This window comes from Urocampus carinirostris, chromosome 19 (genome assembly GCF_059441175.1).
Source record: "Urocampus carinirostris isolate Australia breed hairy pipefish chromosome 19, RoL_Ucar_1.0, whole genome shotgun sequence".
Lineage (NCBI taxonomy): Eukaryota > Metazoa > Chordata > Actinopteri > Syngnathiformes > Syngnathidae > Urocampus > Urocampus carinirostris.
The window spans coordinates 1,132,826-1,146,881 of NC_142367.1; the positions used below are offsets into that span (position 1 = coordinate 1,132,826).

A 14,056-nucleotide genomic window follows, 5' to 3' on the forward strand; every position below is an offset into this window, starting at 1 on the left:
TAACAACTGTACCCGTTTATAATGTTAAGGGATGAGAAAATGGACCAATTACAGCACTGGTTTCAAACAGGCAGCCCTGGGGCCAATTGCTACCCCCAGGATGACAGTCTGAGGGCCCCACCTTAATATAAAAGGTTAAAAGGACAGTGTTCTTTGAAAAGAAGATAAATAAGAAAAGTAACAAGAAATTAAAAAAGGAAGGAAAAAAGGACAAAAATGAGATAAGATAGAAGACAAAAAGTAAACAAAAAATTATTTTTCTTTCTCCATTTTCATGTTGCTTTATTTTCACATACTTCTCTTTTTATCCCCGTTTTCCTTTTATGCCTCTTTTTCATATTTTCCCTTCTTTTTGTAAGTCTGAAAAAGGCTAGGTAAAAACGGGAGTAAAAAGGGTGCTTTTTGCTTACTTTCACAGTCTTTGTAGTTTGTAGCCTTCCTTGTATTCTTTTTTTTTTGGTGGCGCTACACATTACAGTGACATCTAGTGGACAATTATAACACACTGTCACTTTTAGAACAGCGGAATATTTTTATGAGCGCTGTTTTGGGGGAAAACCACATTTGGTTCAATCTCACCCGGATCCTATCTTCAAAGGCCCCCAACTCAATTGAGTTTGAGACCCAATGATTTACATGATGACGTTTGTTGGTTATTTTACGGTTTCTGCTCTTGTAAATGTTGCTTTGCCGGGAAGAGATTCCCGCGGATGCAAATGTGGTGCGGTTAAGCCAGCCCGTCCCCTCGCAGACGCTGTCCCTCGATCCACTCAGCAATCAGGTGATGCGCCACAGTGTTTTTTGGCGGCAGCCATGGCGCCTCCTCAGGTGCCGAGCGTCTGCCACGCGGGGCCTTTACATTCAGCGCCACCTTTGTTTCCTCCAAAGTGAACCAACGGGCATCCTGCAGTTCTGTGTGGTCCACGGAAAGCTGCGGGACACAAATTGAAATTATGTATTGACCGTTTTTCCCAGGGATGGTATGATATGCTTTGCTCACAATTGTATACTAAGGTGCCGGTTTGATTTAGATTTTGGTTCTTGATAATTGCGATCCAACAAATATCAGATTTGTTTATCAAAAGGGGTTAAGGTTTCGTATATTATCTCTCTTTGTAAATATCTCAAGTTTCAATGTGGGTGAATGTGGCTTACAGGCAAGTGCGGCTTATGTATGTACAAAATGCTTTTTCCTTTAATAATGTACTAGGTGTGGCTTATAACCAGGTGCGCTCTATAGTCAACATTTTACGATTTATATACGATGAAAATCTTTGAAGTAGCGAAACCATGACAAGTAAACTGTGATACAGCGAGGGGTTAATGTATAGGCTGAAATACGCTTTCAATTACGGCAGGAGGTAAGAAAGGCATAAAAACGACAATCAGGCAAGGGACAGAAGCGTGGGCGTCTAACCTGGGTGTGGGCGGGGTTTACACGGGCGTGGCATCCCAGCATTAAGGAGCTGCGTGGGTACGGCCAGTGCTGCGAGGAGCTGTACAAGATGGCTTCCACTTCCAAGCCCACCTCCTCGGCTACCTCCCTGCACAGTGCCTCCTCTAGGCTCTCGCCTGCAACACATCCATGACCAACTTTCAAAGTTTGCCTGATACCTTACTGCTCCTACGACAAGACTACCAAAATTAAATTTTCTAAGTTGGGATTCAACCAGAATTAACAAGATTTATTCTACTAGGAGAACCGAAAGTAATAAAAGTTATTGTCTGAAAGGCATTTTCTAGACGCTATTGTTGTGGAATGTGGATAATATCTAATGATAAGTATGTAGGCATCTGGTGAAAGTCGTGGGATGACGTTGTTGCAAGAGGTTGCAAGCTGATATGCTGATGAAGCCGGGCAGACGACCTTCACGAGATATCTTAACTTTATTTTAGAACACTATAAAAGCCAATGTTGAACGTCTGGGACTTTGAACGTGTCCCGAATGCAATAATGCGCCTTCCCTTTTTGCCATATCTCCTCTCTGCGTATTTTTTAGGGCGACGCCCAACAACCTGCTCTCCAAAACTATGTTCAAGACTCTTGGTCAAAGTTCCAACCAGTGCATCTAACGCTGACCTGTTTTCTTATCGGAGGAATTTGTGCTGGCGTTTTTATGTGGAGTTTGTGGATACGGCTGAGGAAAATGCCTGATTAACTGAGGTTCTACTTCAACGCCCAATGCCATCTTGGCCAACAGACCACAACGCTCAACAACACCCTGAGCAATCTGAAAACTGACCTTCACAGCAAGTTCAACAAGTTCGAGGTCCTCAACGTCAAAATGGAGAACAACGGCTAATCGACCAGTTTGACTGGTTTTATTGGATCAAGATCGACTTTTGGCTCTTCCAGTAGAAATCTAAAATTAATTAGTGAACACAAATGTTCAAAAATGAGGGTGAGATGTCTCAAAGCAAATGTGAAAGCTAACATGAAATCAACAACAATATGTTAAACATGATAATGCAATTTAATATTTTACAAATTTAAATATTTATCTTGTGTGATGACGAGATGTGATTTTTAAAAAAATGAAAATGTCAATCAATCAAAAAGTCATTGACTACTCACCCATGTCACAGAATCCGGCCAGTGCACTGTAGAGGCCAGGTGGGAAGGAAGCCTGCCTGGCCAACAAGCAGCGTCGTCCGTCTGACACCAGCACGATGACCACCGGCGCCATCTGGAGGACCGGCACAAGACACATTTTCTTTTGCCCCAGCTATATTAAAAACACATCATTTGCAAACAATGTTGGGGCTAAGGAGTTAGGTGCTACCACTACAAACTGGGTTCGTACATCTTTTTCATGGCCAAATTCAAGCACTTTCAACCACTTTTAAGGCAATTTTTTCAAGTACCTTCTAAGGAAGAAATCCAGCCAAACATCGGAAGGTTCTTTTGTTGTTGGCTTTGATGAATAAAATAAAGTCGCTAGCTTACTGCTAGCACATAGTTTGTACAATTTTTATCTAGTCAACTCATGTTTATTTGTACAGCTCTTAATCACAAGGAGTATCAAAGGGCTGCACAGACCAACAGATTATTGAAAACCACATAAAATTATTACATCATCCCTGATCCAAAACCTATAGGAGGCCAAGGAAAAACTCAAAATCCTCAACGTGAGGAAAATGAAGAAACCTTGAGAACGGACTGCACGTGACGTAATCCCCCTTGCAGGATGACCAGGCTGCAAGGGTTGTTGCAAGAACAAATAATACACATATACTGTATCTTAAACGTGGAATATAGGTCATTCATAAGCTAGAGAATAGAAGTTTGTCTTGAGCAGAGATTTAAACAGTTCCACTGAGGTTGCAGATCGAATCTCAATGGGCAGGGCGTTCCACAGCACCGGAGCCCGAATGGAGAGCGCTCTCGAACCTGCGGATTTCTTCTTGCGTCTTGGGATCATTAGTCGACTGGTGTTTTCCGAGTGAAGGCCCCAGCAGTAATATATGTGAAAATTAAATCTGAAAGATATGAAGGAGCGAGTCCAAGCATGACCAACAGAACCTTAAAATCACATCTTAAGCTAACAGGGAGCCAATGCGGCTTAGCTAAAACCGGGGTAATGTGATCCAACTTTCTTGTCTTAGTTAAAAGCCTCGCTACAGCATTTTGTACCAGCTGAAGGCTCTTGATTTTGGACTTCGGGACACCAGATAGTAGTGCATTACAGTAATTGAGACAGGATTTCTATGATCTTTTTGTGTCAGTGGGCTACAAGAAACTTTCATGAATTCTTCCATTTTTCTTCAACAATGCACAGGCAGCTAAAATACGTATTATTTCCTTCCAAACTAGAAAGTGTAATACTAGACCCATCTCATTAGCTGCACCGCTTATCCTCAGTAGGGTCGCGGGGGTGCTGGAGCCCATCTCAGCAATTATCGGGCAGTGGCAGGGGACAACCTGAACTGGTTGCCAGCCAATTGCAGGGCACACGGGGACAGACAACTCACTCGCTCATTCACACCTAGGGACAATTTGGACCGGCCAATTCACCTGAAATGCATGTTTATGGAATGTGGGAGGAAACCGGAGTGCAAGGAGAACATACAAACTCCGCACAGGAAGTCTGGAGCTGGATTTGAACCCACGCAGGAGGATCCCATGACTTGAACTGTGCCGCACATGCGCTAACCACTGCGCCGCCGTGCTGCCAATATTAGACCCAATCTCCACAATTAGACCACCCCTGAATTAGTCATAGAGGGAGATCATTACAGCTAATGAACTGAATCTTAATTGAATGCATCGCACACAGTACTTGTAATGAATTTTTGACTTTGAGCCAAGTATGTTTACTGTTTAAGTGCTTCGTGTAATGGTAGTTTGAAGTCCGTGCAGCTCTTTGAGACTTTTTGTGATTAAAGCCTATACAAATAATCATGACTTGACTTGACAAACACGGGAAGGGCTTTATAGGTTTTGGGTAAAAATGGAGTTAATTGAGGATGAAAAAAAGTGTGTACGAAGCAGAAGAAGGAGCCAAATGATATAGTTTAATGATATTGATTTCTCAGAAGCAGAATGTTTTAAGCTTTCAATCTTGGACACTGACAAACCTTTACTTTTGGTTTTACTTATTTTATTTTTTTACGTGTTTTTCAAAAGATCTGTGTCTTTATTGGTTAAAATGGAATTGCACAGTTGTTGTAGAGTTGTCCCTATCTCCCTCTTTCCCCCCTCTGTCTCTGATGATACCCACCTTGTGAAAAAGCAACCGGGGGCAGAGCCACTGAAGCAGGAAGAAGAAGGTTACAGCACCGTAAACAATGGCAACTCTACTAACTCCCGACATGCACGCGAGTTAAGACCACTGATAATATTGAGATTCTTAAAAGTTTGTAGTACAAAAATGTGTGTAAGATTAAGACAGAGCATAAAAAGTGTAGTTAACTTTTTTTAGGGAAGCACGTTCAGGTAGAGACTGATATATTAGCTTTTATCATAACATTACTTCCTCAAAAAGCCCATGGTTTGTAATTGAGTGCATAAGAAGGCTGAGTGATCAGCTGTTACCATAACATTATTTTTCAATCTGGCTTTAAAGCACGAATGCCCGCCTGATCAACCCAATTTTATGCACTATTATTTTAGGGTTTTAGGAAATATTAGTTATGTAAGTTGTGTTGAAATTCCAATGTATTTACTGTAAAATGTTTCACAGAGCTGTTAAACTTTTATTTGAATTCATAACAGATGTCCTTTGTTTTGTTTTGCATTGTGGAAAAATGTTTACGCCATTTTTTAAAACTTTTCCAGCAAATGAATATTGGCTCCAAATATCGGCCTCCTCTTAATACGAATATTTGATATCGACAGATAGATTTGTATGTCATCTGCATAAAAATGAAAAGAAAGGTTTTGTCTAGCAAAAATTGACCCAAGTGGTAGCATATAAAAAGTGAGTAAAACCATTACATTTCAGCAGAGATTTTGTTATAATCCATCACTGGAGAAACATCTCTTTGACACAATGAAAAGTATGTCAACAAAGACAATGGCTTTCTGGAAAGACATCCTCTGGTCTGATGAGGCAAAGCTTAATTTGTTTGGCCCAGATGGTGTGAAGCAAGTGAGGCGGCAACCAAGTGAGTAGTTAAAAAATGTTTGTGTCGTGCCTAAAGCATACCTGTCAACCTCCACGGCTCCATGTCCGTACAAACAGTCGTATTTTCCCGTATAAAATAATCGTACACTATCTCTTTTTTTTTTCCCTGAATGATGCATGATGGGAAATCCCCAGGCGGCAGACACATGCGATTGAAAAATTTGTTTTTCCGTACAGATTTCCTTGTACGTCGAACTCGTCTTAAATTGCATAAAAAACGTACTTTGTACGGCAAAACCGTACAGGTTGACAGGAATGCTAAAGTCAAGCATGGTGTTGCGAATGTCACGATTTGGTGCTGCATGAGTGCAACTGAAAATGGGAATTTGCATTTCATTAAGGTAAACATTAACTCAAGCATGTACTGTGAAATACTTGATCAGAGAATAATCCTTTTTCAGGAAACTGGGCCGCAGGCCAATCTTTCAGCCTGACAATGACCCCAAATACACTTCTAAGATGACCAAAGCTTTTCTTATGGGGCTATGGTTTAAGAGGATGGACTGGCCAAGCATGTCTCTAGATCTACACCCAATGGAACATCCTTGGGATATCCTCTGGCGGAAGGTGGATAAGCACAAGATCTTGAATATCCCCCAAGTCAGTCATGTTGTCATGGAGGAGTGGGAGAGCAATCCAGAGGCAATTTGTGAGGCTATGGTGAAATTCATGGCCAGGAGGATTAAAAATGGTTATGCAAAATCATGGAGGCCAAACAAAATATTGAATTTCAGGAACTTTTACTTTAGGTGTACTCATTTTTGTTACCGGGGTTTAGCTACTAGTGGCTGTGTTTTTTTTTTTTTAAGAGAAATGTGAAATTAAACAGCTATACAAGCTTTAAATTGACTACTATAAAACATGTAGTTATCAATGCACCATTTCTTTATTGTGCTGATCGTCAATTGCCACAACAGGGGTCTCCAATGATTATCAAACTGAGAGCCACTTTTGTTACCAATTATCGTAAAGGGCACCAAGTATAATCTACATTTCTGAAATAACAACTTATCATCTTATTACTCGTATTAAAACTGTTCTTCTGGCACAGGGGGTAGAGCAATCTTCTTGGGACTGTAAGGTCAGAGGTCCGATTCATGGCTTCTTCAGGTTAACTGCTGAAGTGTGTTTGGGACAAAACACTGAACCCCTAAGACCAGCCATAAGCAGGTAGGTGCTGTGCATGGCTGGCTCCCTTTTGGTGTGTGCGTGTGTATGAATAGGTAAGTGTGGTAGACATTGCATAGAGCTTTGGGAAGTCTTCCGTACCTTGAAAAAAAAGTGCAGTCCATTTACCTTAATGTTATAACTAAGTTGTCACCACGTTAATTATTGAAAGTAGCCTTAAACAGACTAAGTCAACCACTAAAGTAAAAATTTCAATAGAAAATCACAAAAACCCAGCATTGGTGAGCTATTTTCAGTACATGTTTGCGGGCAGCTCAGGTGTTGTTCGGAACCTCTGCTTCAAAACCACTGTCGGCTCCTTTACCGTAGGATAGGAGACGGCCCCAGTGGCGCTGCAGGTCCTGTGACTCCCCGCCTGGTTCCTCCACGTCAGCTTCCCGCTGGCCCCGCAAAACCTGTTGTTCTCGTGCCAACGCAGGAGGGCCTGACCCTGAATGGCCACGAAATGGCATGAGCCGGCCACCAGCTGCGAGAACAGGGTTTGGCAAACGCACCTTCGCCACCAGGGGCGCCTCTGTGTTAGGCAGTAGGAAAAATGACTTCTTCAACTCCAAAAAGGTTCCGTGGCACCACTTTTCAACAGAAGCCCGGTCGAGCTTTCCTGTCACATAAGACAAAATTCAGCAAGAAAAGCAGACACCCTTGTATGTTTGCATGTGAAGTTTTCTCACCCACGTCGAGGCAAAACTGGGCCCGCTGGTCCTCACAGGTGCCCATCAGAACCGAATCCTTCAGCAGCGTCTCATTAGCACCGAGCGACCGCAGCATGGCCCGTGCATCTGAGCACACACGAAAGTCTAATACGGTGGCGGCTGCCCGACTCAGGAATGACAACATGTCGGAGGAACAAGTACCATAATTTCCGCACTATAAGGCGCTTTTGATTACAAGGCACACCTCCAAAAAAATAATCTTTTGTCAGGCATGACAATGATTCAGTCAAGTCATGTTTAGTTTTATAGCCCTTAATTACAAGAAGTCTCAAAGGGATGTATATACGACAGACCAGTGTTGGGCATGTTACATTAATAAAAATAATTATGGGTTTGCTGATTAAAGGCCATCTTCCCCAGTGCCTTTGCCTGACATGCACCCCATATCATTAGGGACTGTGGAAATTTTGAGGTTTTCTTTAGCCAATCCTCTTTTTAAATCTCATCGGAACGGCACCAAACAAAAGTTGCAGCATCATCACCTTGTCCAAAGAAGATTCATGACTCATGACTGAAGATAATCTTAATCCAGTCATCCACAGTCCATTGATTGTAACTCCTTAGCCGATTGCAGTCTTGTTTTTTTGTGTTTAAGCGTCAACGATGGTTTCCTTAAAGCTTTCCCATATGAAAATCCCATTTCTTTAAGGTGATTTTGCACAGTTCTGTCACACACATTGACTCCAATTTCCTCCGATGTCCTCTTTATTTGTCTTGTTCTGCATTTTCCATTTTCACGACATATGGCCTTTAGTTGTTTGTCTTCCCACGCTGTTTGTACTTGGTTTACAGTACACAGCTGACTGTGAACAGCCCACATTTTAGGCAACCATACGAGTAGAGTTGGCCAATTCAAGAAGTTTGACGATTATGTATTTGATCTCAAGGGACATCTCTCTTTTTGGAGCCATGTTTATGCCAATCCACTTAGTCCAGGAACCCTCCAAGGTGTGATAACTGCACTGATTTTAACTGATGACTAACAAGCAGACTTAATTTAAACCCGGAAAAGAAATTGACTGTGTGTGTCCTAATTCTATTCAAAATGCACTGATTGAGTGATTCCATATTTGATTCCCTGCACTTGCTCTATAAAAGGTAACATCTACTGCTATTGCAATGTTTCAGCTTTATTTCTTTTAGTGTTTCTGAATGCCAATATATTGCACTTCAGAAAACCCTTAGAATTGTATCATATTCTGACTATTTTCTACTGAATAAAATGTCTGAGTGAGGGCTTGCCCAAAACTGGAGATTCCATACTTTTTGGTAGGGGTTGTATACTGTATACATTTCCAATTTTATCCACATGTAAGGCGCACCGAGTTACAAGGAAAACTTTCAAATTTCCGGCTAATTTGCGGTTTTTAGGTGAGCTCAATATTTCGGAAAAAATGCCTTTTCTCTTCCAGATAACGACAGAAGCGGCATACTCTACCTGTGTACTCCAGAGGCTTCCCGCTAAAGATTCCTGCATTGGTCCTGCATAGCAAAGGATCAAGCTGATGGAAGAGGAGGAGTCTTGCTGTCACCAGCGCTGCCAAGCAGGCCTCGTCGTCCTGTTGCAGCTTCTTGGCCTCCCTGACCAAACAAGCAGTCAGGCACCATTAAACGGGCCACGCGCCCGCCATCGGTCGGCCAACCTTATCCTGGAGACAAAGCTCGATCGGCGATGCAGCGCCACAAGACGTGAAGACGAGGTCAAAAACTTCAGCATAGCCCCAGAGAAGTCAAGTTGTGTGTTTGACCCTTGTCTCCTGCAATGGAGTGAAATTTTCACGATGTTGTGCAAAAAGGTTTAATTTATCACGTCTTTCCAGACCATGTTGTTTATCTTTGAGGGGTTTGCCTTAACCCCTTTATGTTTCACAGGCAGGGCGTCACTGTTGCGGAGAAGACGTGTCAGAGTGTTACCTTTCAAAAGAGACCAAAACTGTCCATATTTCCCAAACGGTTCGAAAACAGCATTCAATTTACTTTGTGTACCATCTTAGATTGGCTCTCCCTCCCAAAAGTGTTTAAAAAGTATTCCCCTCGTGTTGTCATGGGGTCAGCAGGCGAGCAGATTTTTGGTATGCAGGGTGTTAAGTCCACTCTGCCACAATGGCCCATCAAATGAATGTTCAACGTGAACAGTTCCTATCTGGGGCTATGGATAAATAAATACTTTTGCCAATATCTCAAGCATGTCAACGCCTGCATCGACCAGTCGGCAGAGATGGGAAGCTGCGTCGTTGCTGTTATGGACTTTTTGGACTAGTTTACAGGCTTGAGGTGTCGTTGCTGTCATGCACTTTGTGGACAAATTTCAACATGTTACCTAGTGTTCTCTTTTATTGATGTTTAATATGTTTGTGTACTGTGACTCAATGCTAAATCCATTCCACCCTGGTCATCCTGGAAGGGGGATTATCCCTTGCAAGGCCCCTTCTCAAGGTTTCTTTTTTCCTCATGATGAGGTTTTGAGTTTTTCCTTGCCCGTATGTTGGTTTGAGATGAGGCGATGGTGTAATTGTAATCCCTTGCAGTCATTTGAGACATTTTTGTGATTAAGGGCTATACAAATAAATGTGTCTTGACTTGACCCAACACAAAGGAAAGAATCACATACATATCACATATCATTTGCACATCGTGAATATTTATTATATTCAAAGATTTAACCCCCCAAAAACCTGATCTTTGGACAAGGTGTTAGGTAAAGACTACCGGGTATGTTATACATTTGCAGGTGTACAACATACATTTGTATGTATTTTTGTTTATTAAGTTATTTGACCATCACTTGTATTTTTCCCAAGTAATTATTTGGATGACTACTTTTTACCTCTATTTGAGTCACGTTATTCAGAGGTAACAGTACTTTTACTTGAGCAGAATTGTTGGCTAATCTTCCCACCTCTTTTTCAAACCCAAAGTAGTTTGTGACCTTAGCCAGACGCCCATTTAATTCTTAAAATAAAGACATGCTTCTGTAGTCAAGAAACTCGCCAAAAGAGTACGCTTGGACAGGAAAAACTCACGATCAGACGACTCAAACGGGATTCCTTCAACCTTGTTTTTAACCGTCGTTACTTCTTCTTCTCGCGTTGCAAACAACTCGATGAATTGTTTTCGCCTCCTGCTGGTTAATCACTTCTCTACTATTATTCATAGGTAACGTCAAAAATATACATGATAATCGGTCAAGTTTGTTGGCGGGTTTTCTTTAGCTTCGTCTTGTTTTGCGTTTTCCTGACTCGAGTTTTTAACATTATCCTGAGCTTCATCGTACACAAAAACTCAATTTCCCAGGATACATTTCGGTCCGCATGTTCGGCTCCTCCATCGTCTTAGAAATCATCATGTCGGTCTTCATGGATTTAAACTTGACTTTCTCGCCAGATGTAAACAACATGAGAAAACTCGTCGAAACGGCAGCTCATTGTGAGTCTAAACTGACACTAAACTTAACCCAAATGCTTCGACTTTTAGTCAAGACGATGATTTAAGCTAACAGTAAGCTTGACGCTGCAGTCCATCATGGATCTTTTATTGAGACAACTATGATCTTCAACATTTTGTTTCGGCTTTTCATGCAGTGGGTTTCTCTACAGTAGCCATCAACTACACGTTTGAACCTTCCAACAAGAGAAAAGAAGTGAGTTCACCGTGGTCATATAAAGGCGTGGATTTTTATTTTAAATTGAAATATGTCATCTTTCAGCAGAAGATTCCGTCACCCAAACCTATCAATGAATTCATTGATTGGCTTCCCGCCGTTCAGGTAATTTGGTAGCATGGCTTGGTGCATCCATCCACCCATTATCTGCACCGCTTATCCTCAGTAGGATCGCGGGGGTGCCGGAGCCCATTCCAGCAATCCTTGGGCAGTGGGCAGGGGACACCCTGAACTTGTTGCCAGCCACAGTCATAGAGCACAGAGAGACAGACAACTCACTTGCTCATTCACACCTATGGCAGGGATGTGATTTTTCCGCTAATTCGCGGAATTCCGCTTTTTTTATCTCCAAAAATAAAATTTTAAAATTTCCGATTTTTTAAGTGGTAAAAAATCCGATTTCGTCTCTACAGCATTCCATTTTAGTGTTTCCGTAACGGAAATGAAACGGATCTTGCGATTGGTTATAGTCTCCGTGTTGACCAATAAACGCGCTTGTTATAAAGGCATAGGAGTATGCCATTGTTCATTTCTCACACGTTTTTGCCGGGTGTTTAAAGAAAGATGTCCGTGATCGAACGCAAAGATGCTCCGCGAGTTAAGAAATTGATAAGATCGTAAAAAACAAGTTTCGATGGGACTGGTTAGAGAAGGAATTATCTACAAATGTTGGAAAGAAGACTGTGTCGAATTTGTTCAGTGACTTTATTCGGAAGATCGATCGTGCCGGGAAAGCGCTTTGCATTTTGTGCCATGATACCATTGACTATGGTGGGAGAGGTTTCAAAGCTCTTGAAAGTCACGCAAAGAGCAAAAAACACGTGAAAGAACTCCAGTCAAGAACAACAAATTATTCCATCGCTGGAAGTTTCGGTGCCCAAACGAAAACTCCAAAACTTTACGGCCTCCATCCCTTATTGACATCACAATCGGAAGCGGTAATAGAGAGACGTGATCCACCCCAACAACCTGTACCAGTTGCTGATAGATTCGTGAATTTTGAGGTAGGTGGTAAACTTTTCAAATTTATTTGACAGTTTTCCCCTTTTTTTCGAAAATATTATAACGTAATAAAAATGGCCATAAATATTTAACAACTACAATAATAGATTTTCATGTGTACATTACACCAACACTTTACTGTAGGGCCTATAATTATTGTATTTTCATTGATCAAATATTCAGATACGCTGCTATTAAAAAAATAAATTATAACATTTAAAATATGATTTAGGAAATTTAAAAATAGCTGTCATCGTTGGTCACCAATGTCCTTGATGAGTCAGAGCTGGGGAACTATGATCTCGAGGTGAGAGAATACCAGTTGGACAGTGAGTTGCCAACACCTTTGGACTCAGAGGGGAAGGCAATTGCACTAGATCGTTGGTGGGCTCAAGTCTTTGCTGTTGGAAGATACCCAACCTTGGCCAAGATGGTGAAGGCTCTCATGAGTTGCTTCCATGGGCCGCAAGTAGAGGGGGCTTTCAGTGTCATGGGTGATGTCCTGAACCCCAAAGCATGCAGAATGGACATAGCCACATACAGTTCTATCCAGACTGTGAAATATGCCCTAAGAGCAAGAAAGACCACCTCTGTCAGCCATTTTGGAAGGAAAGACATTCTTATGGATCCTGTGCAGTCCAAACTGTGCCTAAATCTGAGGACATGCTCCAAAAGGTACAGGGAGGAGAAGGATGCAGAAGCAGCTATGTTGTCTGCAAAACGAACAGAACTTGCTGTGAAACAGGACACCCAAATGAGCAAGGCTGCCTCAAGAAGAACCATCAAAGCTGCACAGAAGCAGGCTAGAAAGACCCATTCCAAAGCAATAAAGTCTAGGAGGAAGTAGTGTTTGTGTCATGTGAATGGATTGTGCTCAAGAATGAACACTTGTATATTCCTGTAAATATGTTGAATGTTTCAATGAGTAGAAAATAGAAAACAATATTTGTGATATTAAGTGATGTTATAATTCATCTAGAATGTGACAGAAAATATAAATTTGAGAACTTTGAATGAATTTCATGTTTCTGCATGGCCAGTGATTTAGTAGTTCATTGTGTATGCACATGACTCCGACAGATAACATCTTCTGCTTTAACATAGACATTTGTGGTATGTTCTAATATGAGTTACTTTTCATTTGGTCATGATACAATTATTTGTTCATGAAATTTGAACTCTTCAACATGATTTATGTGTTAACTTAGTAATCACATTAGTTAGATATGATGATATTCTCAGTGATAGTTTTTAAAAGCAAAGGCAGTCCAATGTTTTTTAATGTGACTGATTTTGAGTTGACTTAAACTGTAATTTTATATGGGATAGTTCAATATACATTGAAAATTTATGCTGTTGTTTTGTCTATTTCTTTGTCATCTGAGTGCATTGAAAGTACTTAAAAACACGGATTACCCATGAGCTCCGGGGGGCTTCGCCCCACTTGTCCCCCCACCAGGCCACTGCCCTGGACCTAGCTGGGTGCCCGCGGCCCCCAGACCCCCGGCTAATTTTCAGATAAGTTCACTTTGGTCAAATCACATCCCTGCTATGGACAATTTGGACCAGCCAATTAACCTGAAACACATGTTTTTGGAGTGTGGGAGGAAACCGGAGTGCCGGGAGGAAACCCACGCAAGCACGGGGAGAACATGCAAACTCCACACAAGAGGTTCGATCTCATGACCTCAGAACTGTGCCGCACACGCGCTTACCACTGCGAAGAAATCTCTTCGATATTGGCGATAACACGTCACCCCCGTTTATGCCAAACCAACACCTTTCGGTACATATCTGAGTAGTAAAAATTCAAGCGCCTTATCAGCGTGATTCAGTCGTAATGTCTCTCAGTGAAAGCTTAATTT

At 41.6% G+C, this 14,056-nt stretch overlaps 2 protein-coding genes across 10 annotated transcripts in view; one reads left to right on the plus strand and one right to left on the minus strand.

Moving 5' to 3' along the window:
• nudt13 (nudix (nucleoside diphosphate linked moiety X)-type motif 13) lies at positions 1–10,834 on the minus strand. Of its 4 annotated transcripts, none has more exons than XM_088323270.1 (10): positions 10,552–10,834; positions 9,351–9,411; positions 9,172–9,285; positions 8,967–9,109; positions 7,487–7,594; positions 7,310–7,416; positions 7,120–7,245; positions 2,576–2,687; positions 1,418–1,572; positions 1–931 (listed from the first exon to the last, which is right to left on the minus strand). In XM_088323270.1, exons 3-10 carry the CDS (start codon positions 9,243–9,245, stop codon positions 728–730), a joined length of 1,029 nt encoding a protein of 342 aa, XP_088179396.1. In that variant the 5' UTR covers positions 9,246–9,285; positions 9,351–9,411; positions 10,552–10,834; the 3' UTR covers positions 1–727. The 4 variants fall into 4 exon arrangements, with proteins under 4 accessions (XP_088179396.1, XP_088179395.1, XP_088179397.1 ...); XM_088323269.1 differs by having other exon boundaries at positions 9,351–9,442; XM_088323271.1 differs by lacking the exon at positions 9,351–9,411 and having other exon boundaries at positions 10,520–10,834.
• The window catches only part of LOC148346851 (ribonuclease P protein subunit p30-like), a 19,093-nt gene continuing 15,695 nt past the window's right edge, over positions 10,659–14,056 (plus strand). Inside the window, exons 1-3 of one of the 6 annotated variants that reach the window (XM_088323273.1) lie at positions 10,659–10,954; positions 11,110–11,168; positions 11,238–11,294. In XM_088323273.1, coding sequence (XP_088179399.1) covers positions 10,840–10,954; positions 11,110–11,168; positions 11,238–11,294 — 231 coding nt within the window. In that variant the 5' untranslated portion in view covers positions 10,659–10,839. Of the gene's footprint in view, positions 11,027–11,109; positions 11,169–11,234; positions 11,295–14,056 lie in introns of all 6 variants that reach the window. The other 5 variants (XM_088323275.1, XM_088323274.1, XM_088323272.1 and 2 more) reach the window with 5 other exon arrangements.